Consider the following 27825-nt stretch of genomic DNA (forward strand, 5'->3'; position numbering starts at 1 on the left):
AATTGCAATTTTTTATCTATAAATTGCGATTGCGATTTAAAATGCGTTTTTTTTTTGTCTTCTCAAGTATTTTTCAACAACAGAAGCAATAAATCAATCTGTTTAATAATAAACAATGTCAGATTTACTTAAAGCACAGATAACAATAAAGCAAAAAAATTGCTTTTCCTTTTCACCATTTGTTTTTTTTTATAGAAAAATAAATAGATAAATAGCTTTTCCTTTTCACCATTTTTTTTAATTAGGAAAAACAATAGATATACAAAATTTAACTTACTGCTCTCCAGCTAGTAACATCATGAAAAATTAAAGTGCAAAAAAACATAAAGAGAATCTGCTTTAACCAACTCGTTATTTTCTGTATTTGAAGATGCAGCACTGGTCGTTGGCATTTTAGCCTTGCAAATACCACACAAGGCTTTGTGGTGTTTTTTTAAATGCTGAAAAAGGTTTGTAGTGTTACCTCGCGTCGTAGCAACAGTAGCAAGGCACGTTTAGCACAGTACCTGACGTTGAGCAGCATCTTCTTTTTAAAGCCAAAGTAATTCTACACAACTGATGTGTTCTGTCGAGCCTGAAGCCATTGTGCAACAAGGGCGTTTTCACACCTGTAGTTCGTTTCTAATGAGTTCGTTTACTTGGAGCGTTTTCATCTGATTTGTCTCTTTTTCTGCAGGAATTGCTGTGGATAAGAACGGGTTCATCTATTTCGTAGATGGCACCATGATTCGGAAAGTTGACCGCAACGGCATCATCTCAACACTACTGGGGTCAAACGACCTGACCTCTGCACGACCTTTGACTTGTGACACCAGCATGCATATTGGACAGGTAAGCACTCATCTTCTTATATATCTTATATACACCTACACTGTATAACTAACAGTTTACAGTTCTAATAAATCAGAAACCAGGTCACAAACTTAATCCATGACTTTTTAGTTTTTGGGTTTATTTAATGTAATATATAGTTAATTACAGGTGGATCCTCTCACTAACTCGATGACTGAGACATACTGAACTGAAGCCACAGTGTTTATTCAGGTTCAGAAACGCACAGAGCTCTGCAACACCCTTCCCCCTTTAAACAGCCGAGAGCAAAGTAGACCTTTAGCGCCTCCCTCTGGTGGCTCTGCACACACCTTTTTTAAATGAAAGTTCTATAAATTCCTCCCTCGCCCTCACTCTAGGGGACCAGTTCATCTTTTGTCCCATTTCGTCCTTTTCCTACTAAACACACACACACACATGAACTCAGTGTGTCATCATACTAGTGTATAGAACATTAGTAAGTTTGTGGAAGGACGCAGGTGGACGCTGAAACTGCAGACGTTCTGTCTTCTGAGCTTTGAGACAGATGATTGATGGTGTTTTTATTGCAGGACGAGAGATAAAGCCCTGTTTCCACTACGGTCATCTAATATTTTCAGATGAACTTCATGTACCCTTGTGCGTTTCGGAACGTGCCGGATCACAAGGCTTACAAACTTGGGGATATTGTTTTATTAGAACAATATGAAAACATGTTGGAAAAGTTTTAAAGGGGAAAACCACTGATTTTTTAAAATTGCTTACAATGTTGTTATACTATTTATATTTGATTCAGTTAGTTTAACACACAAGTTATTTAATATACTTTACCATATAAACAAGCTCATCCTGCAGCAGTTCAACAATAACAGACAGATATCGTACCCTTGTGCTCCCGCTGCTCATTTTTTAGCTTTCTATTATTGATCCAAAATGGGCCAAAAAGTGAATATTAATATGGAGTCTGCCCCCATTGGCAGTTCTGACAGCAGGTGTGGCTAGGGGCATGATTTAATGGTTTATCTATGGCTATGGGACCAAATAAAACACCTAAATTCAGTGGTTAAGAGGTGTGTACCTACACTAGAGCTTGTATGAAGTTATGTTAGTAATGATTTTAGCGTATTGTGATAAATGTTATTGAGAGCAGACATGTATAAAGTACTAGATACCCAGACTTGAGTAAAAGTAAAAGTGATTTATGAACAAAGTGAGTTGAGTAGAAGCTGAAGTGTTCTTTAAGCTCCACACTTAAGTGAAAGTACTAAAGTATTCAGCATTTTCTTGCAGTGATTAAATGTAGGTTTGGAATTAATCATAACATTTTTATAATTGTAACAAGTAATGATGCAGCACACAAAAATGTATTGGCGTAAAAGTATTAAACTCATTAAACAATAATACTCTAGTAAATTAGATACACAGCATTTTTGAACTTAAGTACAATATTGAAGTAGTTCCTACTTACTTACTATACATCTCTGATCGTGAGACACTATATACTTTTTTGAGCATATTAGATAGATATGAGTAATTAATTAACAGTAATAATTACTGTACTTTATGGAAGTATGGAAGAGAAATTGAATAGCAGTTTTCTATTAAACTTGTCTCAACTGATGCATGTTGCCTACATTTAAAAAATATCACAAATATCACCATATCGCTCAGCCCTTTCAGACACTTTTGTCCATATACTGTATTTTGGTTAAGACTTAACTGAAAAGAAACGGACTCTAATATTACTCAACAACAACTCTATATTATAAAATATAATTTGGCTGTGTTTCATGAAGCCTCCATCAGTTAGGGAGGGTGTTCACACAGACAGACTTACAGACACACCCCTGGGCTTCAACTCAGCCGAGCTTACTGAGGTGTACACAAACCTTCACACACACACGTCGCCCATCCGCCTCAGCGTTAGTGTAGAAGCGAAGATGTCCCAGTGGTGCGTCATTAAGGATATACATATACAGCTGAGGATATACAGTATACACCACTGTCTCTCAAACACACACACACACACACACACACACTTGCTCCGACACTCCACATGCTGAAGTTTCTGACGGTCTGTCTCACCATGCCCTGCTGCAGTTTCACACTTAATCACGTCCCATGTGTCCCAGCACAGCTCTCCTGCAGGTGGGTCATCCGCCGAGGGGCTTAGATACACCATCCACAGGGATGCCTACAACACACACACATACACACACATATATATACACACACACAATGACCTTAATAATACAAATGTTTCATGCGCACTTTCTCTCTCTCACACTCTGTTCATTCTGACACGTGTGTGTGAGCGTGTGGGTTATTATGATGTATGTACTTAACCTCTGAACATGCAGGATTTAACTCCAGTTATCCATTTATTATCGAGTTGCACTATAGAGAAATTATATATTTATATATATATATATATATATATACCACATCCTGTTAAATTCCAATTGTGTGTGTAATAAAACATGCAGAAGTTTGAGCCTTTAAAGAAGGTGTTTATTCATGCTTAGAAAATCTAAAACGCATTATTTTTACAGAGGTGGCCCGTACAACAGTCAGTTCAATAGCCAACTGTTTGCGTGCTGCTGTGTTCTACACCTGGCAACCCGGGGTGTGGCAATTGGACTGGGGCACTGGGCAGAATTGCTTTCAGATTATTTGCATTTTTGTTAAAGTTAATATAAATTTATAAATTATTTAACCTATTAAGTTAAAGACTAATATGATGTGATTATCTACAGCTGAGCGTTCAAATAATAATAAAAGCCCTTCAAAATAAAAGCCCTCCCCACACTTCCAGAAGATTCCACCCCTGCAGCAGTTCCCCCAGAGCCGTTCTAAAGTGCTTGTACTCCCCCCCGCCCCCCGCCGCTCCTGAGCCTCCGCCAGCCCTGCGGAGTCTGACCCCGTGTTAACGGTCAAGCACTTTTAGCGCTGCGATGGCAGCCTGGGCGAAGTGGATCGGGCCTGTGGCTCATGCATAATGCAGCGGGTGGAGTCAGAGCCGGGCCGGGACGAGAACGTAGAAAGCTTTTATTCCGACTGCATTACACTTTAATGCTCCTCAAAGATGCTTAACCCTCAGGCACCAGCAGGGCAGGGGTTCAAAGTAGGGCAGGACCAGAACGAGGGAGAGAGTCAGAGAAAGAGAGAGAGTGAGAGAGGGGTTATACAACCTCTGACCCTAATTGTTAGTGAAAGAACATTTTAGTTTGACTCTCCTTACTTTGTGGTTAGGTCTGATTTAACCACACAGAGCCGACCTTATGCACTGCACATATCCTAAATTATTTGTACTGAAAATGAATTATTATTTACATTCACACTCTTACTCTCACACTTTCCTGCAACAAGCCTGTCCCACATGCATTTCACCAAACGAGGGGGGTGTGAACCCTCTATGCCATTAATTTTAATTTTTTGGGAAGAAAATGTCAATTTATTGGAAGCTTTGGAATCTGTGTGTAAATGGAAAACTTAACTTTACATGTGAACCTTTAATAAACAAGCTGATCATTTAAATCAAGTGTTTTGGAGAAAGGAGGCACCCAAAACATGCACAGTAGAAGGTCTCAAAGACCAGAGATGAGGACAACTATTCATCGTAATAAATCAAATGATAAACAAACGTTAGATTGCATAAGGCAACAAAATTGTTTAGTGTACATATTTTTATTTTAATGACCCACTCATTGTATTGAACAGGATATGCCATGTATCATTATATTAAAAATTCAAGGCTGGAAACACAAATCTCAAGGCTGGACAATAATGTATTATTTATAACTGTATAATTATATCACGTGCCTGTTTTATTAATTTTTTTTTTAATGTTTTTATTCATTTCAATTCCTAAAAATTTGATGACTAGATTGAAATTAAACATTTAAAAAACAATGCTGCGGGTTTGTTTTGCAGAAGTAAAAAAAATATATAGTAATATTAAATGTAGTAAAATTCAATATAATTTATTTGTATAATAAACTAATATATTGCTGCAGTCAAAACAGAGTATTTATTTGATTATTTTTGATGTTTAATGTTCTGTTTTACATAATGGGAAACCTCCAGTTGCCCTTTTCAGTAAAGGACAAAAAAAGGAAATGGTTTATAATATTGCGGCACTAAAATTCACAGGCCTTACAGGACAAGAATCTGCTGACACAATCTTGGTGCCAGATCTCACAGGACACCTTCAGAGGTCTTGTGGGATGAAACTGTTTTTATGGTTCAAAGAAGTGAAATGTAAAGTTCTTATTATTTTGAACGTTGGTGTGCATGGCAGTCAGTAAACCAAGAGCATGATGCTCTCTCTCATGTACATTCATGTAGATTAGAATTATATTGTTATAAATAAGTGGTAAGGACCAGATTCACTACAGCATCACTGAGAGTACTGGTAATCTGGGCTCGTGTCCAGAATCAGTTTGTGAAGTTTGTTGTTATTGTTTGTCCCGGTCAGGCGTGCACTCTGTCTGGCGGTGAGGAATCGTCTCCTGTTGCAGAATAAATGAGTCTGTGACGGCAAACGAAATAAAGCACAGAGCCGCAATGTATTAAAGCTCCCCAGTAACGGATTCTTCTTCATCAGTGTCAGAACACAGCTCCCAACTCAGACAACCAGAGAGAGGGGGAGGAGGGTAGAGAGAAAGAGCAAGAAGAAAGAAGGAGAATGTAGAGATGGAGAGGGTAAGAGGGAATGTTAAGCGAAAGAGAGAGGGGAAGGGAAAGTGGGGGGAGGATAGAGAAAGAGAAAATAAACTGAGATGAGATGGGAGGAGAGGGAGAATTGGAGATAAGGGAAAAGAGATGTTTTAGGGGAGAGAGATGAAAAAGAGCAGTAAAAGCAACAGAAAGGAAGGTGAGAATGTAGAGATGGAGATGGAAAGAAATGAAAGCAAATGAGAGCAAGAATGATAAAGAACAGCTTGAGCACATATAAACAAACATTAATCACTGTTGCCTTCTACAGGTGCAATTACACCATCTACAAGCTACATATCTGTTCTTTTTACATACAATAATGCATTTTTTTAACCTTTAGATTCCACCCTCTCTGTTTTCTCAGGTGCGTCTGGAGTGGCCGACTGACCTGGCCATCAATCCCATGGACAACTCCATTTACGTACTGGACAATAACGTGGTTCTACAGATCACTGAAAACCGCCAGGTTCGGATTGTAGCCGGACGGCCCATGCACTGCCAGGTCCCTGGCATTGAGTACAGCCTGGGCAAGCGTGCCATCCAGACCACACTAGAGGGCGCTACAGCCATCGCCCTATCCTTCAGCGGAGTTCTGTACATCGCTGAGACAGACGAGAAGAAGATAAACCGCATCCGGCAGGTAGGAACACTATATCCAGGGCAGTAATGTATGGCTACTACTACATTTTTACTAGATTGTGGATGATATGTCGTCTCAGAAATTAATGTAATAAATAATAATATTTTCATTTTAGACTATAAAATGCCACTGACATTATAGCATAAGAAAGCAAGTGTACCCTTGCCAAAAAATAATACGTTTGTGATCCTAGTTTGGGAAATAATTACTTTCTTCTTCACCTACTGCGGTCCACACTGTGTATAGAGTCGCTCTTATTGAGGCATTGGTCATTTAGCATGACTGGCTTAACTGTACATAATGCTAAATGCTTAATATCATTCAATTTGTGTGAGTAGAGCCTGAAAAAATTAACTTAAACCTGATGTTTGTCAGTGATTTATTTCAAGTTGTGTTTAAACGCCGCCTGCTATATTATTGTGTTGTACTCAGTTGTTACATTATCGCAATATATTTCATATATATAATATAGTGAACTGTAACACCAATATTCTTTCCAGTATACCGCCCTAGCTACTTTCTATGGTGCTCATATCTGGTGGAAGCTAAAGAAATCTCCATTGACAGATGCTTGCATGTGTGCACGGACAATTATAGCCAGATGTCACCGTTCTTTCTGGTTGATTGTCTAAACTTCACCTTCAACTTCACATTGTCAAAGTTCACGTCACCTTGCCATGAGCACAGTGGCAATAGAAAGGTTTTCAAGTACTGATTAAATACTAACAATACTCATTATCATCCCCAGGTCAGCACTGATGGAGAAATCTCCCACCTGGCGGGGGCACCATCTGACTGTGACTGCAAGAATGATGCTAACTGCGACTGCTATCTAACAGGTGACGGCTACGCTAAAGACGCTCGTCTGAACGCCCCGTCTTCCCTCGTCGTCTCTCCTGATGGGACACTCTACGTGGCCGATTTAGGAAACATCCGGATCCGTGCTATATCCCGAAACCGGCCTCCGCAGGGCTCCTCCGGTTTGTTCGAAGTCGCCTCTCCGGCCTCTCAGGAGTTGTACGTGTTCGACGCTAACGGGACGCACCAGTTCACTATGAGTCTGGTGACCGGAGACTACAAGTACAACTTCAGCTACAGCAACGAGGATGATGTCACTGCGGTAACGGACAGCAACGGGAACACATTGCGTGTTCGGCGTGACCCCAACCGCATGCCTGTGCGAATCGTTGCCCCGGACAACCAGGTGATCTGGCTGACCATCGGGACCAACGGTGGTCTGAAGACGCTGACGGCGCAGGGGCAGGAACTCGTGCTCTTCACGTATCACGGCAACAGTGGCCTCCTCGCCACCAAGAGTATCCAGATCGGCTGGACCACCTTCTATGAGTGAGTGCCCTTTCAAGTAGCAAACATTGCTGACACAGATGTGCAAATGTACACACACAGTATGTCAAACCCTTTTAGAGAAGTACTGGTAACAGAATAAAACTCTCTGGAGGAAATACGTAAACATTAACCTATTGGCACTATGCCTAAATGCCATGTATAGGCTAGAGGGGTATAAATCCCCCAGCATTAAGAACTGTGTTCTCTGGAATGATGGTGCTCCATCCAATAGTTTTGGACTGAGTTGTGTATTACAGCATTAAATCAGTGCTCCAAAATCTAATAAAAACCCTTCCCTGTATATTACTCTTACAAAAAAAGGCAGGATAAACTCTCTTATTTTAGTACAATTGATTTTGCAAGAAACAATGAAATACAGGAATCCCAATACTTTTGCCTATATATATATATATATATATATATATATATATATATATATATATATAGTACATTGTACAACTAAAACAGTAACAAGCATTCTGAACTGGCATTTTTATTCCATGTTCTAGATAGCGGAGTGTTTTTCAGTACCAGCAAGCACACAATCAAGTCTATTACAGATTACCAAACACTTCTACACAGTGGCTCAATGCTAATTGGTGTACATTAGCTTTGTAGCTCAAAAAACTCCAAAAGCTCTACAAAACTAAAGAAGCTGAACTTTAGACATTAAACATGTATTGGCTAATTGACTACATTTAACTTATGAAGAGAAAATAAAGTGAACATTTGATTTTATGCCAAATCTACACTCTAATAATTTACATGTATTAATTTACAATCATCATACAGAATGTGCAGCCTGTTCAGCCTCTGGTTCTCAAGAGTGTTTGATGGGAAATCCATCACCAGTGTGATTCATGAAGGCTATTATGAAGCTCTGAAAGTATGTGGACACATCTGACTTCTATTAAGCTCGGTGTATAACACACACACACACATAACAAACAGTCAGTCACGTTAATCTGTTCGCAAAAACAGAACCGGGTTCTCCAGAACTGCCGTTTAATCTGCAGCTTAAACGCGGCCAGCAAGAGGCAAACGTGCAGAGCTGCCGTGAACAGTTGCAGTGTGATTGGCCTGTCTGAGGGGAACATGGTGTGTGAGTGACCATCCTTCAGCAGACAGTTGACCCAAGGCTGTTACATGACTCACGCTGTCCGCCTGTCCCTGGCCGCAGATGACTTAGATTAGCCTGCTGGTGACAGACACTGCCTTCTGGCTAGCGCGCTGTGTCTGCTCTATCAAGCCTTTCTCCTTCTTAATGACCTCCTGCTTTCAGACAATTCATTATGATCCCTCAGAATCACTCGGAACTTCATTCCACAACTGTCCGGAGATTAGATTCAGTTTTTTCAGTAATAGAAAACAACTCAGTTGCATCATTTTCTTAAATTATTCATATGATTGAATATTAAATATGCAAAGCGAAAAGTTGTACTAACATTAACATCCAGATTTCATGTTTTTTGTTTTGCATTTTGTCCCACAGTTAGAAATCTCTCACCTGGGACCCATACCATCTATTTAGTACCATAAAGGCAATTTGGAAAACCTAAGCAACATCATAACAACCACTCTGCAATACCATTACAGTAATCTGAGATACAACAGCAACCGCCTAGGTAGTTATGATGCTGGAACGATGCAACATTATATCAAACTCCTAGCATCGCTAAGTTGCTAGGTTGTTGCTGTTGTATCTCAGGCTAATGTTTGGTATCCTAGGTGATTACTACGGTATTGCTAAGTTACTAAAATGGTGCAACATCACAGCAACCACCTGGAAGACTTTAGCTACTACCTACACCATACAATGACCTGAGGTACCATAGCAACCACTTTAAAACACCATAGTATTCAGCTGGGATACCATAACAACCACATAATAGCCTAGGAACAATCTGGCAGTGGAAAACACTTAAGCCTGTGCCAGATATCCTCTTTTTTCCTTCAAGAAATGTTTTTTATGTGCTATAAAACCATAAGTATTTAAAATTCATAATTACAAAAGATCAAATCATACGGATCTTGTACAAACCAACAGTATGCAATTTATCATTTAACAGCTTCAACCTTAGAAATGTTAAATACATTTGCTATCATGATGAAAAGAACCTAAATGATTAGACACTTAAATAATGGATTTGATTTATATTGGGTTTGTTTTGGTATAATGCAGACCTAGTTTTGAATCTGCACATAAGACTTTTCCAATTGTTCCAATGTAAAACATTTAAATAATTTATTTTTACTGTCTAACAAAATATGCACATGCACTACAGTAACTTTCCATCAGCTTCAGATCATCATAAAATCCAGAAACAAAATAGTCTATAACAGCTCAGGAATTATTTACATAAAACGACAGCATGCTTGAGTTAATTGCTGGAAATCATTGGCTTTACATGATTAATATTTTAGTGCATAGATCTATTTAAGATCTATTAAAACCTTAGACCTACTGATTTGCAGCGCTGGTGAGCGGGTGGCAGTGAAGTCTTTTAGCTATTATTTTTATGAAGAAAAGCAGACGGATCATTCAGCCTAATGCGCTCTCATGGCTAAAGTAAACAGCGTCTGACAGTAGACGGGTACAGAGTGTATTACAGATCCATGTTAAGCATACAGATGAATGTATCCCCAAGGGCAGAATTAATGCGTGTATTTATATTCTCTCACGAACTTCATACTTAAATATGAGCGCCGCTGCAGCTCCTCTGTTTGGCCTTGTTCGCTCATTTCAGACGACAGTGAATATCGGTGAATACTCACATAGGTTCAATCAAACACAAATGCAAATCCTGCTTGAACCAATTAATGAGCAAACCGCTAAAAGCCTCCCATTATATATACACATATTTACTGTTTTATTCATTTGAAGGTCTTTGAAGGACTCCTCTTTGTAATAAAGTTTACAGTTGGATCGCTGTTTATAAAAAAGCTAAATCATGTTGTCAGTGCAATGATAAAATGTATCATGATTCGATAAAATTATATTGCCTATTTTTTTCTTAATTTAGTGTTTGGGGGAAAAAAAGTATATTTATATATGTTTGGGATTTGCACAGTCTTTCTAAAGACACATGCATCTGTGAATTTATATATATATATATATATATATATATATATATATATATATATATATCATTCCCTCCATAAGTATTGGATGGAGAACAATCCATTGTTCCACTGCTTAATTTGCACTTTTCCACAACCAATAATATATATTTTTTTTTCACAGAACATTTATTGTACTTTAGTGTGTGTGTATATTTAACTTAGTGTTCTTGTTTGTGCGTTACAGTTACGACAGTGAAGGAAGGCTGACCAACGTCACCTTCCCGACAGGAGTCATCACCAGTCTGATTGAAGAAATGGACAGAGCGCTGACTGTGGATATTGAAACTTCTGGACGGGATGATGATGTCAGCATCACCACTAACCTGTCCTCAATAGACTCCTTCTACACACTCGTACAAGGTATGAAAGTGTGTGTGTTGTAATACAATTTTAAACGAAACATAGGGCACTATATATTATCCCTTACACTTTCTGTAGTGTATTACAATCAGTCAGAATGACCATGTTAATCTTTTGAAATTTATAGAACATCAGAATGATCGTATATACCATTTATGCATCATAGAGCACCCTTTTCTCTTCCTGTAGTGTATTACAGTATGTTAGAATTAGGAGGTTGATCATATGCACATTATAAAGCGTTATAAAGTGCTACTTATGCTTCCAGTGGTGTATCACAGTCTGCGAGGATGAACAGGTAGATTATATTCACATTACAGTCAGTTACAATCGCCGTGTGGCTCTCACAAACATTATATTATCATTTCTATGAAACTGACACAGTCACTTGATAATCAAACGTACAGCCCCGCTGCCCTCTGAGCCTCTGAGCCCTAACCTGTGGCTCCACGTCCGGAAAATCCACCGCTTTGCTAATCAAGCTATAACTCACCAGAACTCAAATATTAAATCAATATTAATGTCCAAGCAGTCATTACTCATTCATTAGGCCTAAAACTGTCAGCTGGTAATTTATTCTTTTGCAGTAATTACGGCGCTGGAGAGAATAAGAATGAAGGGAGAGCTGTATGCTGGAGGAAAAATCCATTAGCATAGAGCATGAATGAAGTCACCGAGTTTAAGGACGTTTAAGTACGTTTTAACATATTTTCCATATTGGTTAAGCAGCGTTTCAGCAAGCTTTCCCCAGGCGCATCTTCTTTTCAAATCACAATATATGCTTTCAGTAAAAAGAACACCACAATCAGTACAGCACCTGTGGTTATATCATTTTTGCCTTGGTCAAGACGTTCTCCTACTGCCTACATCATTAACTCTGATGAGTCAAGCCACATGACTCACACCCTGTATCTGAATACTGACAACACTATTTGGTTGTTTGTTATGCTTTAACTACATGAACAAAGGTATTTTTTGGTTTCTACCAAATGTATGAAACTCATTTATTTAATATTTATTTTGTTGTAGTAGTAAATTCTTGAAATATGTTTTTTTAATGCCATGTTTTGTCTCATTGCCAAGAATATCATTATCGCAAAATACTCTGAAAGCTTAAAAACTGACAGCATAAAGCGGTACTATGGAAACAATAGTGGCAGTATAGCCAGTAATTTAAGCAAATCAGTTTACACTGGTTGATGTTTGAACCATTTGAAACAAAAGTGTTCATTTTTAGTTTAAAAGGAGTCCTAATTGGGTGAATTCTGACTTTATTCTCACGCTCTGAAAAACTCATAATAAGTTAAATACTCATTCTTTCGCCCCCCTACAGACCAGCTGAGGAACAGCTACCAGGTGGGCTACGATAACTCTCTGAGGGTCATCTATGCCAATGGAATGGACTCTCACTACCAGACGGAGCCTCATATACTGGCCGGAGCAGCTAACCCTACGGTGGCCCGGAGGAACATGAGCCTGCCTGGGGAAAACGGACAGAACCTGGTAGAGTGGCGCTTCAGGAAGGAGCAGACCAGAGGAAAGGTCATAGTGTTTGGACGGAAACTGAGAGTAAGCAAAATTAGCAAAAACATAGGCTTATTATATATTTTTTTACTTAATTGTATTTTTAGCAATACAGTAAGAGTGTGATTCCTGTCATTTCTGACGAACCATAACAAACATAAAGTAACATTTTGAAAACAGGGTGTAATGCAGAACTGGAATTATTAACTCCCAAGCCTACAGTTTCTCCATACCTACAGCACTGTTTCCAATAGCTAAAATGAACATATCTGAAAACAGCGACCAACAGCTGAATTCAGTTTGCCTTTAAATCAGTAAGCTAAATTGCATATCAAACTGTGAAATGCACTGCATGAAATACAAAACTGTATTTGTCTTTATGTATTTAAGACAAATTAAGGCCTTTGTTAGATAAACGTAATAAAAGATGTTAATGAAAGAGAATATAGTATAAGATACTAGGGTTTAAAATACTAAGTAGAAGAATCAACTTAAGCTTTTTACTCAAGTAAAAGTGTAAAAGTACTTTACTTGAAATATTAAAATAATTTTAGGGAAAAAATGCCATTAGGGACAAAAGCTTAGGCTGAAAATTATTTTTTTGTCCAATGTAAATATATCAAAGAAGCATAGATGGACATATGGCTCAAGTTCTCTTAAATCTTTTCCTAAATCATCTTTATACTAGGCTACGTACAACTGCTATGTTCTTGCCAAAATGAAAATAGTCTATTTTCAAAATATAAGAAGTAAAAGTACAATTTTATAATAAATAATTAATAAATAATTAAGTGAAAATGAGTAGAAGTAAAAAGTTGGCTGAAAAGAATTACTCCAACACTTAGGTAAAGTAAAAAGTTGCATTTAAGCCATACTAAACAGCTGTCAGACGGACAAAATCTGCATTCGCATATCACGCCATCCTTGCGTTGTCTTTTGTGTAGGCACCACTAAACAGCATTTTCTATTCTCTCTCACTTTGTCATGTTACTGACGTTCTTTGTCCAGCAAACGCTGTTCTTTATACAGCAAGACACATTCTCTTCTTTCGGAGAAAGAGAATTGTTTACCCAAAAAGCCTTTCAGAAAGCCTTTGAAGTTTTGTATCAACCTGTATGCGAAAAGTAAGGAAACAGGTTTCATTCTGCATTAGCTGTGATTCCTCTGTTGTTATGCAGATGCACCCAGTCGGGACACCTAACTAGCGGTGTCTTACGAGAAATCTGTTCTCATCTATCAGGCTTCTGAAAGCACCCACCACCATCCATGCGTTCCAGCTCCCACCTCTGCATATCTTCTCATTAAATCTGAACGTCTGGAAAGAAGCCTCTCTCCGCAGAGTAGTTAGTGTCATTATTTAGCGCTGCGTGGCTTTTCTTCTCCACAATCTGCGAGTAGCAGGTAGTCTCCCAGCACCAATAAAGCGCCTCAGTATCCTGTGGAAGGTATAAACACAGTGGCCAAGGTCAACATCTGATCTTACTGCTTTCCAAAACTCCAGTCATCAGACAGCAGAACACAGAGCTGAGTTCCATAAAGAGGCAGAGGATAATTAAAGAGACGGAACTGTGGAGGAGGCACTGAAACTTTTTGGCAGGCGACTTTTGAAATGTTATTTTATGGGTAACCTTAAATTTTGCACAATATCATATAATATGCTGTACAATGGAATGCCCTTATTAATAAATTACCTATAGTTCCTACCAAAAGCAGCTTTAGGCCAAATGAAAAATCTGCTTATTAAATAAAATAAAAAAAAGGCCAACATACTTCTCACACAGGTTGAAATAATATCATTAACAGCTGTAAAGATCAATCATATTCTGTGTTCTGATGTGGTCTAATTTCCTCCATTGAAGGTGATAATTTTAACGTATGTGGTGCTGCAAATCTTAAAAGGTGAAACTAATTTATTATTAGAGATCTGCCTCCATTAGGGCTGGGTATCGCCACTGATTTACTGGGTCCCAAATTAATTCAAATTCTAATTTAATACTAATTCATTAGGGATATTTCAATTACAGTAACAGGTTTTATTACAATATGAAGAGATTTTCAGGAAATTATCCGAACACTTTTTGTCCAAAATAAGCTAAAATTTAAATTTTAAATTGACCACAGGTATATATGAATTGATAAACTGAAGATCAATTTAAATAAAAAAAAATGTTTTATACCCAGCTTTTTTCTCCATCAGAAACAAGTCATATTGTTCATTTAAAATAAAACCTACATTCAACACCTCCTGAAACAGTACTCTGGAATCTCTTCATCTGTTCTATTGAAGTGATATTGCACATATTATAAAAACGACTTACTGCACAGTAAAAGAAGGCAGAAACAGCAGATTGCACATGTCTAACATAATCTAAATAGATAAACTAGATAAATACCTCTAATTAACAAAATTATTTGCAGAATTTTAGACTGTTGTTATTTTACTTGTACATAAAGCAAAGTGGTTTCTTCAAATCTATGGTGTTTAAATCATTTCCATACACAATTTAGCCACTACATTAAAACCACTGCCAGCTGAAGGGAATAATATTGATGACCTGGCTCCAGTAGGTCTTGTATTGGGGTGGATATATTAGATAAAAAGTTAACCAGTCAGTTCTTGAAGTTGATGTGTATAGAGATTAAAAATCAGACACTTAAATCAGAGACTCTAACAAGAACCAAACTGTGCTGTTCTAGATGACTGGATCGAAACATCTCCAGAACAACTTGGTATTGAGGGGTGTTTCTAGTATGCAGTGGTCAGTTTCTACCAAAAGAATCCAAGAAAGGACAACCGATGTCCAAGACTCACTTACCCTCAATGAAGATGGGTGTATATAAGTATTAAAACTATTTGTTTAAGAATTTCACTGATATCTTATGTTGTTCTTTGCTTTTCCTCTTCATAAAAGGTCAACGGTCGAAACCTGCTCTCTGTGGACTACGACCGAACGCTGCGCACGGAAAAGATCTACGACGACCATCGTAAATTCCTGCTAAAGATCGTGTACGATGCAGCTGGTCACCCCACGCTTTGGGTCCCCAGCAGCAAGCTGATGTCTGTTAACCTGACCTACTCCAGCAGCGGTCAGGTGACCAGCATCCAGAGAGGGCCGACGGTGGAGAGGGTGGAATACGACAGCCAGGGACGAATCATCTCCAGGACATTCGCTGATGGAAAAATGTGGAGCTACACTTATCTAGACAAGGTGAGAGGGCCAAAGATCAGTGCAGTGGTTCAATTCAAAAGCTTTCTGATCTTGAAGTTTTGTGTGTTGAATCGAGGACAATTTAAGATACATTCTCCAAAATGCTAGGGATTTTTGTGGGAACATTAGCTCTAAAAGTAAATATACAATTAATTACACTGCGATTAACAAGGGGTTTCATTTATTACGCAGAAAAAAATGGTACCATACAGGTACATTTTTAATCACCAAAGTACAAACACCACAAAGGTACATGATGATCTTTTAGTTCCAACTGTGTCCCTTAGAAGTTTTGGAAAAGCATCTGCAAAGGAAACCGTGAATGTTTTATATCATTTTTTCTTTGTGCATGATGTAGATTAAATACTAAATTATAATGAAATTAGGGCTGGGAGTTTAATCAAATAATCCGATTAATGAAATTACTGTTTGAATTATATTTTCAACAAAGGTAAATTGAGATGTATATCTTTACATAGAGAAGCTGCCAGAGGACATCTCAGTAGATAAACAATTGCTTCTATCAATACTTAATATCTATATTTACATATGCATTATATACTGTGTGTAAAATGCTAAAAATAAGCTAATAGTTCTGTTAAATAAACTGTTTGATTAACTTAAAGCCATTTCAATGTCATGAGTTTGACTTTGCAGCAGAGAACCCAAAACTTCCTTCAAACATTTTGGCCGAGTCGGATAAGGGTAGGGAGGCGCAGTCATTTGCAGTCAGCAGAGCTCATCTAAGCTTTGACTTAAGCTCTAGGTGACCACTGTTCTCAGGACCAGGCTGGAGATTCAGCAGAGGTGGAGACTTTTCACAGTGCCTCAGCGGGCACACCAATATTATTGTGTCAGCATTAAAACAACACTTTTTTTCTTCCTTTGCAAAAAAAGAGGGGGAAAAATGTACAGAGAATAAATTTTATAGGACAAAGGACTGCTAGGCTAGCCGTGTGAATTTTGCTTTGAATTATTGAGGGTTTGTGGATCTGGTGTTTGCTGAGGAGAGCTGGAATAAAAGGCTGTTTGTGTGTTTGAGATAGCTTAGTGGAGTGCAGTAAAGAAAGACTTATGGACCCAGAAATGAGGCCCAGGGGAGAAGTCAGGGTTTGAACTTGGCGAGGCCAGAGAGAAAGAGCTGGAAAAGAGCGAGAGAGAAATAGAGAGAGGGTGGTAAGTTTGCCAGAACTTTGAGGGAAAGCTGAAACTTTTCATCCCCAATGCTCTGACAAAATCTGAAGGCTGCAGCTATTGCTGGCCTGTATATGACCGTTATTTTACTGCACAGCATGCAAGTGTACGTTACTGTGACCGTGACATAAATCTCAGATTGCCTTGATCCTACGCATTTCTTCATCTTCAGACCACAATTTTTTTTTATGTTGGTGAGTCTGAGTCTAAAGCAAAACAATAAACAATTAGGGCACCAAAAAAAAAGTGTATATCCACCTTCACCTTTGTCAGTATTGTTCAAATCCCCAACACACCCCAAAGTATTGTTTGGAGACTAGAACAGAAAAAAAGGAACAAATATAAAAGACAGGTTTCCTAGTGGATGTCCTAAGTTATTTAAACAACTGTACCACTGTACAGGCTGTTTTTGATTGTCCTGTTTTTATTGATTAGGCTGCCATTATGATTTTGTCACTGTACAATAGACATGATCTTGATAATTTTTGCACAGCAAGAAGAGGCTATTAACAGCAATGAGACATTCAGCAATGTTTTTAAAGTTTTTAAACTTGTTTTATTTTGGATATATATAATCAGTTTCCCAGACAGGATTTAAGCCTAGTCATGAACAAAATTCTTAATAATTACAAGATCTTGTAACTGAATAACAATGTTTATCTCAATTATTTGCGACTATATTGTCCAATCAAAAATGAAATGCTGCAGTGACTGACTCAATCAAAATGACCTCGCCAGCAGTTAAACACACACACACACAAAAGTGTCAGGATTTTGCTGTGGACTGTAAAAAAGTAAAAAGGCATTGTTTCTCCACATACAGCAAGCATTCAGGTGAAATTCCTGTGAGACAGCTCCGAGACACGTTTGAGATGAAAAGTTTTCAAGACAAGTCTAACAGAAGCGCTGTGTACATGTGCTCACGCATAGATTAAATATGCATGGCTTGCCTGCCTCTCCATCGTCTGCCACACGAGCAGGTAGCATGTCCAGAGAGGGAGATATCAACGTAGGGAACATATGCCACCCACAGTGCCTGGGGAGTCTGAGTAATGTCTGTCCAAGTACGGATGACAAGGCGAAGGCTCTTCACAGAGACGCCTCGGAGACTAGCCTTCTCCGCCTCCGCGCCGTTCCCGGCGGGCTTCAGCTCTCACTTTTTTCACCAGGCAAGAATGAGAAGGAAGAGGCAGAGGAATGGAAAGAGGAGATGATATATAAATAAATATAAAAAGAGAGAAAAGATGAATGATGTAGCAGGTTTCTCAGCAGCTTTTGTGTGCCACAGCCTCAGATGGTGAGCTAGCAGGGCACCAGACCTGTTTGTAGTCATGCCCTACAGCTAGACTCACTTATTTATCAACCCGGTTTATGCTGTCCGTCAAAATCCCTCGAACAGCCTCGGAATAAACATGAGACCTCTCTCAATCACAGAGTGTAGCCGACTTGCTGAGTAGGTGTTTTTTCTCCACCATAGCGTTGCATACATTAGGCGTGCACTGAAGATTACGGTAGGGGCACCTGCAAAGAAACGGGAAGTAGCGACCCGTTTTATTTATTTATTTTGCTACTTATTTATCAATCGCTGTAGCGGTGGGTTCATCCGCTACGGGATGTTGAGAGCATTATTACCTGCTGGTTCGCTAAGTGATCGTGACTTTCACTGAAGCCTACCTTATGAGATAAATACAGGCGCTTCACGAGGCGAAAGGCCGGTAATTTCCAAACACTTTAGAATTATGCATCCAAGCATATTAAACAGCCAAGCTTTTAGAAAATAGGAGGTCGAGGAGAACTTAAATGAGGAAAGCGGTACAGAAATGGAATGTTAATACCTGCTTTTGCACATCATTAGCATTTTAAAAACTCATTAGGGGTAATTAATTGTTACTAACCCCCTTTTTCCTGATTTCCAGTCTATGGTGCTCCTGCTCCACAGCCAGCGGCAGTACATCTTTGACTATGACTTGCAAGACCGGCTCTCCGCCATTACCATGCCAAGTGTGGCGCGCCACACGATGGAGACCATTCGTTCAATTGGATACTACAGAAACATCTATCATCCACCTGAAAGCAATGCCTCAGTCACTGTGGACTACAGTGAGGATGGGCAACTTCTCCGGGTGGCACACTTGGGCACAGGCCGCCGGGTCCTCTACAAGTACCGTAGACAGAACAAGTTGTCGGAAATCCTCTACGATAGCACTCGTGTCAGCTTCACCTATGACGAGACGGCTGGCGTCTTGAAGACAGTGAACTTGCAGAGCGAGGGTTTCATCTGCTCCATTCGCTACCGGCAGATCGGCCCTCTAGTGGACAGACAGATATTCCGCTTCAGTGAGGATGGCATGGTCAACGCCCGCTTTGACTACTCCTACGACAACAGTTTCCGAGTCACCAGCATGCAAGGGGTCATCAACGAGACCCCTCTGCCCATCGACCTCTATCAGTTCGATGACATCTCAGGCAAGGTTGAGCAGTTCGGCAAGTTTGGGGTCATCTACTATGACATCAACCAGATCATCTCCACGGCAGTTATGACCTACACCAAACACTTTGATGTCCACGGACGCATCAAAGAAATCCAGTATGAGATCTTCCGCTCTCTCATGTACTGGATTACTATTCAATACGACAACATGGGACGTGTCACCAAGCGAGAAATCAAGATTGGGCCGTTCGCTAACACCACCAAATATGGCTACGAGTACGATGTCGATGGCCAGTTACAGACCGTCTATCTGAATGAGAAGATGATGTGGCGCTACAGCTATGACTTAAATGGCAACCTGCACTTGCTGAACCCTGGCAACAGTGCCCGACTCACTCCTCTTCGTTATGACCTGAGGGACCGAATCACTCGACTTGGAGATGTCCAATACCGAATGGATGAGGATGGGTTCTTGCGGCAGCGCGGCGCTGAGATCTTTGAGTACAATTCCAAAGGTCTGTTGGTACGGGTCCATAGCAAGGCCAGTGGATGGACCATTCAGTACCGCTATGATGGGTTGGGTAGACGCCTGGCCTCCAGAAACAGCCTGGGCCAACACCTTCAATTCTTCTACGCTGACCTAAACTACCCCACCCGAATCACCCATGTCTACAACCATTCTAGCTCTGAGATTACCTCGCTTTACTATGATCTGCAGGGTCACCTGTTTGCCATGGAAATCAGCAGTGGAGAAGAGTTCTACATAGCCTGTGATAACACTGGAACTCCACTTGCTGTCTTTAGCAGCAATGGACTGCTCCTCAAGCAGGTCCAGTATACTGCCTATGGTGAAATCTACTTCGACTCCAATCCCGACTTCCAGCTGGTGATCGGATTCCATGGAGGACTGTATGACCCATTGACGAGGCTGCTGCACTTTGGAGAAAGAGATTATGACATCCCAGCAGGCCGTTGGACCACGCCAGATATTAGCACCTGGACTAGAGTGGGAAAAGACCCTGCTCCCTTCAACCTCTACATGTTCCGCAATAATAATCCTGTAAGCAAGGTGCATGATGTCAAGGAGTATGTCACAGGTAAGGACCAGTATTTATTAGCTGTAATTTTTGCTATGTCTGTACTGTAAAATGTTGCAAAACCTGATCTAAATGCCAAATTTTTGTCCTTAGATGTCAACATCTGGCTGGTAACTTTTGGATTCCACCTCCACAATGCCATCCCAGGATTTCCAATTCCTAAATTCGACCTGACACAGCCCTCACTGGAGATGAGAAAGAGCCAGCTGTGGGATGACCTTCCGGTACGTCTAACCTAACAGAAGCCCTTCCAACTCAACACAGTTCATTAATTTTAGAAGTTTAGCATATTTCCACTAATTTAACACCCTTCATTCTAGCCATGCACTCATTATCTTGCCTTTCAGGACTTGAGTGTGAATCTGTGTTTGAGAAAAGAAAGTACAGTTTAGCACCGGATGGATTTGACACTTCATGCTTTCTCTTGCCTGCATGTCCAAAAGCTACTAGCTACTCTGTTTTTCAATGCTTCAATGCACAAAGATATTAAATATCTGCTTTGCAAGCCCTTCCGGACCCTTTCAAGACAAAAACAAACTGTGGGTGCTGCACAGGTCATCAATAAGGACAGAGACTGTTATCTCAAGTTGAATAATTTTCACTTTCCTTGAAATAAGGTCGTTCCATTAGCATTTGATGTGCAAATCAGTCCTTTTTTTTTGGAGCTAATTATGCTAACACAACAGTTGTGTCTCCCTGTGAAAGTAACCAGCTAGGTTTGGGATAGGAATTCTTAACAGGCTATTTGTAAACAAGCATTCATTTTCAGTACGTTTTGTTGTTGTTTATCTTTGTTTTGTTGGGAAAGTTTTTATGATCTCTCACACTTGCGTGTGATCTTTTTCTCTTGGTATAAATGTATGATCAAAACTGGCCTTGCCTGAGCGGCTGTTTGTGCTTTCAAATAATTCACTTCAAAAGAAGGACACATCCCTGTAGAGGAAAATAATGGCAAAAAACCCTGTTGCCACTCTTTTCATCTTGTTCTGTTAACGTTTATTTTTCTCCTGCTTTCCTTGCAGTCCATCTCAGGAGTGCAACAGGAGGTGACCCGTCAGTCCAAGGCGTTCCTGTCCTTTGAGAGGATGCCAGAAATCCAGCTTAGCCGTCGCCGTTCTACGAGGGACAAACCCTGGCTGTGGTTTGCCACTGTAAAATCCTTGATTGGCAAAGGTGTGATGCTTGCCATCACCGGCAAAGGCCAGGTTGCCACCAATGCTCTGAACATTGCTAACGAAGACTGCATCAAGGTGGCTGCGGTACTTAACAATGCCTTCTACCTGGAAGACCTACACTTCACCATTGAGGGGCGTGACACGCACTATTTCATCAAGACTAGCCTGCCTGAGAGCGACCTAGGGGCACTGCGACTGACCAGTGGGCGCAAGAGCCTGGAGAACGGAGTCAACGTGACTGTGTCGCAGTCCACCACGGTGGTCAATGGGCGCACAAGGCGTTTCGCAGACGTGGAGCTGCAGTACGGCTCCCTAGCACTTCACGTACGCTATGGGATGACGCTAGACGAAGAAAAGGCACGTGTTCTGGAGCAGGCCAGACAGAGGGCACTGGCCAGTGCTTGGGCACGGGAACAGCAGAGAGTGCGGGATGGGGAAGAAGGCGTGCGGCTCTGGACTGAAGGTGAAAAGCGGCAGCTTCTGAGCTCCGGGAAAGTCTTGGGCTACGATGGTTACTACGTACTTTCCGTGGAGCAATACCCAGAGTTGGCCGACAGTGCAAACAACATCCAGTTTCTGAGGCAGAGCGAGATTGGGAAAAGGTAACAGACTGCACATCCCAGCGGCCTCCCAACACACTACTGCCCCTATCTCTATACCCCCTCTATATACTCGCTGAAAGCCCCTACCACACCCCAACCCGCAAACTGCGAGGGGTAGGGCTGGGGAAACTGTGCCTAGATGCCTCTTTCTGTTACCATGTAGGAAAAAAGAAAAAGACTTACTTTGTCACAGTTCACACTAGACACACCCCTTTCTCCACGCTGCAGCGTCAAATGGACGAATTAACTCTTTCCGACAGAGCGAGGACTCTTAATTTGGAAATAAAAATGAGAAACTTAATTATGGATTTTTTTTTCTTTTGTGCTTTTTTTGTATGAGAAACCTTAAAGGTGATATGCTTAATGGATTTTAAAAAAGGAAAATACAAAACACAGAATAAATGGAAGAAAAATGTGTTTACATGCGCATAACCACTGCACTCGGCTGGACTGACGACAAGTACAGGTCTCTATGCTGCCACCGTGGACCAGGCTGAGCTACACTAACACTTGGAAAGCTCTTCTTGCTAGCAGAGTAAACCGTTTTTTGTGGACTGTTTTGGACAGAGATGTACAGCCGTGAGTGAACTGACCATGATCTTTCCTTCCTGCTTCGCTTTCTTAAAGGACACTGTTACAATTCAAGTATTCAAGTCAAGTCTGAGTGTTCAATGTCAATACTGAACCAGCTCAAGTGGTGGCGGACGTAGATTAGAGAGAAAAACAGACGAAATTAAACATATATCATATCTGACCAGTCTTTTGACAAGAGATGTGAGTATCTTTACAGATTTTTTTTTTTAACCTTAAAAAAAATACACTTATCCGTACATCAATATTAGTCTCAGAGAAAGTAATTTATGTACAGTGTTTATACATAAAAATAAAATCTTAAAAATATTGAGACTTTTTTCTGTCTTGTCATGCATTACTGTTTACACTTCATGAATTTTAATATTTGATCTTATCAGATTTTATGGTAATGCTAATTGAAATAAAATCAGCTGTACTGTCTCATTAACCTGCATTGAAATACAACTTTTTTTTTGTTCATTTACTGGTATAGTTTTGCACTTTTTTGTTTTTTTTTTCGCAGCCACGACTGTTGGTTGGTTTCAGCTTGCCTGCAATCCTTTGTAACCTACAGTACATTACATTTGAGGGGGTGGCTCTCCAGTTCAACACATACTTTAAGGCATTAAGTTAGAATTAACCAATAAAATAACCAAATTAATGTGAGGCTGTCATTTCCTAATTACAGTTACATACTTTCAGTCTGTCACTCAATTGGAACTACAGGTTGTATCTAAAGTAAGGAAGCTTATAAAATAAAAACAGTCTGGAAGACGGTGATACAACTTTAGACAAACTGAGGAGGAAATGCTGGCGTCCAACTTTTAAAAAAGACAAATCACTGTTTAAAAGTTGAGACCAAGTCAACATCATCTCCCACAGATTGTATCTAAAATCGGTTCACCATCTGCCAAACTGTTTTTATTTTGTATGAGTGCTTTCTTAATTCTGAGACACCATGTATAATGCTCTGAACCTGGCAATGCTTGCCAAGTATTTCAGAGATCACATCCAAAACCAATATAGTACAGCATATACACAAACTCAACTGAACCAAACGGGCCATTAAACAAAGCAGCATGCATTAAAATGCATTATTTTTTTATTTTAAATACTACAAGTGCAGGAACAAAAACAAATTAGGAGCACCTGACTTGTAATGACGAGAAAGGTATTCACTGTAACAGTTGGAAACCCATGTTTAGTTGCCACGGCTAAGTAGACAGAATTTGAGAGCATTATGATCATCCAAAGTGTAAAACCTGTATCCATATGTTCTGGGTCCTATGCCTAGATGGACTGCCACATAGCCTACTTCAGAACTGTTATTATTTTTGTACAGGCCTTTTACGATGTGAGCACATGCAAAGCGAAATGTTCCGTTCCACATGAGAACGTACTTGTTTTTCCATGTTGTTTGTTTGTTGCTTTTCTGTACAATTATTTTGCTCTATTTTTCTAAGCGTATGTGAACAGAAAGGGGGGATAAAGGGTGTGCTGTCTGGTTTTTGGAGCTAGTGGGGTTTTGTTTCCGGAACTGTGTGCCGCGTGAGAATATGTATCGTTGCTGTTGTTGCTGTGCGTGTTGGGTCAGGCGCTGTGCGTTTGGCTGGAACAGTGACCTCTCCCTGCCTTGTGTGACCTACACTTTTCAAAATAAAGGTGCTAAAAAGGTTCCTTTGGAGCAAGGCCTGAGAAGAATCACTATGGATGCTGGGTCCGTAAAGAGATGGTTAATTTGAGGTGTTTAATCTTTGTGTTCTCCTAATGGTCAAAAATGTTTCACAAAAACATCCTACTAGGGGTGGGCGATATGGCTCTAAAATAAGATCACGATATTTTAGGGTATTTTTGCGACAACGATATACTTGGCAATATAGGAAAACAGAAAAAGTATTCATTAATTTCAGGAATATAGTATAACAGTATAATTAAAATGTGGCAAAATAAATAATATAGCATAAAATAATATAATGCAGCAAAAAATATTGCAGAATATTTTCATGCATATAAACTGCAAACAAAAAAAATTAACTAAAACAATAATACAATAAATACACTCAAAGCTTCAAAGTAAACAATAGACTACTTTTAAGACAAACCATCCCTATTATCACAATATGGATTTTTAATATCATGATATTTCTGTGTCATGATATATAGTATACGATATAATATTGCCCACCCCTACTTCCTACGTCATTTTTATTGTAAATTGAAATTTCCCTAGGTTGACCTTGACCCCAATATTAGAGAAAGTGAAATAAAATATACAGACAAAAGTATTAGGATTACATAATTACTGAAGTCAATTTCATTCAGTCTCATTGCTAGAGGGGTATACAAATCAAACCTCTCACCATGTAATCTGCATTGACCAATATGACTAAAAGAATGGATGGTTCTAAAGAACTCACTAGAAAATGTCATGAATTTTAGACAAGAAGCCAGTTTGCAAAGATGCAGTGAAGTGAGCCAACTTATACGGAGAGAGTGATGATGATACATTTAAAAGAAATAAAGCGTATAGTAAGTATAGAGCCTAATAAATGAACTAAAGCCTGGAGTTTGTTGCCTCACCCAAAAAGCATTTGTTTTACAGTGGGGAGAGGTGTAAGTGTCATCTATAGGTTTCCCAAAACCTTTGCACCTTTAACTTGTCTTTTTGAAGATACTGAACAATAAACTACTGGTAACACCACTTAATTTAAAAGCTACCGCTTACCACAGACATAACCATGCCAGAAAGTGGTTCTTCTACAGCATCACTCCAAATAATCCTTTATTGCTCCTTTTTTTTGGTGTAACCTCCCAGCAGTCCACTCCTATGCATTAGCCTGAATTAATGACAGCTCTCATTAACCCGTTTTTGTGCATCAAACTTAATTTAGTACAAGGAGAAATATTCAAAGATATTCAAAGACATTTCATATCTTTAAAATAAAAAATATTTTATATTTTGCCATTTAACATTACATGTGAACATTAAAACATGCATATTTGTAATATTTATAAGTTTAATCAAATCTCACTGTTTAGTCACATGGTTTGAACAGAAATGTCAAACTAATCCGTTCAAATATGGACAAAAATGGGTTAATGAAGTCTAAACTATCTATCCCTGTTTACACATGGTCACTTCTAGATAAAATTCAGATACACAAAATGCAAGATTAGGCCAAACTGCATTAAATGCATGTGTAAACACACCAACCCACGTTTAAAACAGATCCTTATCTGAGACATATTTAACACAGAGACAAATACAATCACTTAAACCACTTCAGGAGATAGTCTAAGATAAACTGAAAATAGATACAAATCCAATCGCTCAACCAAACAGCAATTATAACATATTTTTAAGTATACATGCATGCAGATACTAATCACATGTAGTGATCAGGTGTAAACAGGGTCTTTACATTTATTATGATTTTACAACAGAGCATTCTGCATTAACCAATGGAAATTATCACAGTAAAACCATATTATGAATGAACAACATAAAGGCAGTGGAGAGGTGAAGATGGGTGGAAATGAGAATGTTTTTGAGAACCAATGTATTTTTTTTTCTTTGTTCTGTTTGTATGAATATGGTGTGAAACTGACCATTTGAAAGCCACTGTAACAGTTCGTTTCAGAAATCAGCTCGTGTGTGTGTGTGTGTGAGAACACACCACTGTTAGTGAATTATTTGCTATATCTGCTTCTATTCCAGTTAAAGAAAAAAGAAAGAGTCTTTTTCATATTACAAGCAATTTTTGCCTCAAATATCTGTAAGATGTACTGAGCTTAAATTGGGATTTTTTTTTAATATTATTATAAAATCTCCATCTCTCTCTCACTCTTTCATCAGCTATCCTGTATCTCATGCCGGTCGGCCTGTCGTGTGATTGTCAAAGTTTTAAGAAAAAGTCGAGGATGTGAAAACGTGTGCAGTTAGACTTGCTTGTGTGAATTCGGGGTTTGTTTTTAATGCTACAGAACAGATTCTTTTCATAACCAGTTTTGTTTTGGTTCTGAAAACGCAGCAGAGCTAGAGCTGATGTGATTAACTGTTGATGTCTCACGGTCTCTTTTGTGAAATGACTTAGGCAGCGCTTCGGTAATAGTTCTGTTCCTTTTAAAGCCTCATTCAGCAGATTTTTGGCTCTTTTGTTTGGTTTTAGGAGACACAGAGACGTCTGGAGTGCAGTTAAGAGCCTGGATACATGCAGCTGTTATTAAACTCTTATTATTTAAAGACGTTATTCGACCATGATGTGGACGATGCACTGAAAAGGCAATAATAGTCTGAGAGCAATTACAAACCAAATTACTATCTGGTTCTCTGCTTTATTAGCAGAGGCAGAAGCAGCTACTTCAATCCAATCAGTCGTATTGATTCATTAACTACATATTGTGTAAGAATCCACCCATCACTTCTAGTCAGGTACGAATCTTCAGAACAAGAATCAGCTGGGAGTATCCAGGCCTTTAAGTGCAATTGTAAAGTCATGTAAACCAGGTCAATGCTGGACCCATTACGTTTTAATTTTCGACATGTTAATGCTCCACGAGAAGTCAATCATTTAAATAAAAACGTAATACTCAAAGGGTTTCTGAACTCAAACTGGACTGCTGTCTTCATTTCTTTCTCTCCATGCATTCACTTCTACCTGTGCCTATTACAATAAATACAATATACGGCTAAAGCCTCAATTATTTTTTGCTGAACTCGATATTACTTATTATGTTTAAAGAGCTGGTAAGCTGACTTAGTTAATAAATTAATAAATTAATAAATAAATTAAATAAAACCATAGTATTGCTAGATATTAAAACATTTCTTTTCCAAACTAGGGGTGGGCGATATGGCTCTAAAATAATAGAGATATTTCACGATAACGCTATTTTTTCTCGCAATATGACAATTATTATTTAAATTATTTAGAATTTTATTATTACATGCAATATGATATGGCTAAGTGAGATATTTAAAAAAATAATTTTATCAGATTTGAAACAGAAGTGAATGATCC

At 39.1% G+C, this 27825-nt stretch overlaps 1 protein-coding gene and 1 long non-coding RNA gene across 14 annotated transcripts in view; one reads left to right on the top strand and one right to left on the bottom strand.

Annotated features, from left to right (window-relative positions):
* The window catches only part of tenm3 (teneurin transmembrane protein 3), a 1272390-nt gene extending 1244974 nt beyond the window's left edge, over positions 1 to 27416 (top strand). For all 12 annotated transcript variants that reach the window (XM_049481363.1, XM_049481365.1, XM_049481366.1 and 9 more), the window contains 9 exons: positions 677 to 831; positions 5894 to 6169; positions 6918 to 7516; positions 10824 to 10999; positions 12333 to 12568; positions 15436 to 15732; positions 18843 to 20454; positions 20548 to 20678; positions 21477 to 27416. In XM_049481363.1, the coding sequence (XP_049337320.1) occupies positions 677 to 831; positions 5894 to 6169; positions 6918 to 7516; positions 10824 to 10999; positions 12333 to 12568; positions 15436 to 15732; positions 18843 to 20454; positions 20548 to 20678; positions 21477 to 22235 (4241 nt within the window). In that variant the 3' untranslated portion in view covers positions 22236 to 27416. The remainder of the gene's footprint in view (positions 1 to 676; positions 832 to 5893; positions 6170 to 6917; positions 7517 to 10823; positions 11000 to 12332; positions 12569 to 15435; positions 15733 to 18842; positions 20455 to 20547; positions 20679 to 21476) is intronic.
* LOC111191297 (uncharacterized) overlaps positions 1 to 27825 on the bottom strand; it is a 52157-nt gene that overhangs the window by 19416 nt on the left and 4916 nt on the right. Inside the window, exon 4 of one of the 2 annotated variants that reach the window (XR_007439996.1) lies at positions 2896 to 3004. This is a non-coding gene — a long non-coding RNA (uncharacterized LOC111191297). Of the gene's footprint in view, positions 1 to 2895; positions 3005 to 13537; positions 13960 to 27825 lie in introns of those variants that run through there. The other variant, XR_002649435.2, reaches the window with a different exon arrangement.

Source organism: Astyanax mexicanus, chromosome 7 (genome assembly GCF_023375975.1).
Source record: "Astyanax mexicanus isolate ESR-SI-001 chromosome 7, AstMex3_surface, whole genome shotgun sequence".
Taxonomy (NCBI): Eukaryota; Metazoa; Chordata; class Actinopteri; order Characiformes; family Acestrorhamphidae; genus Astyanax; species Astyanax mexicanus.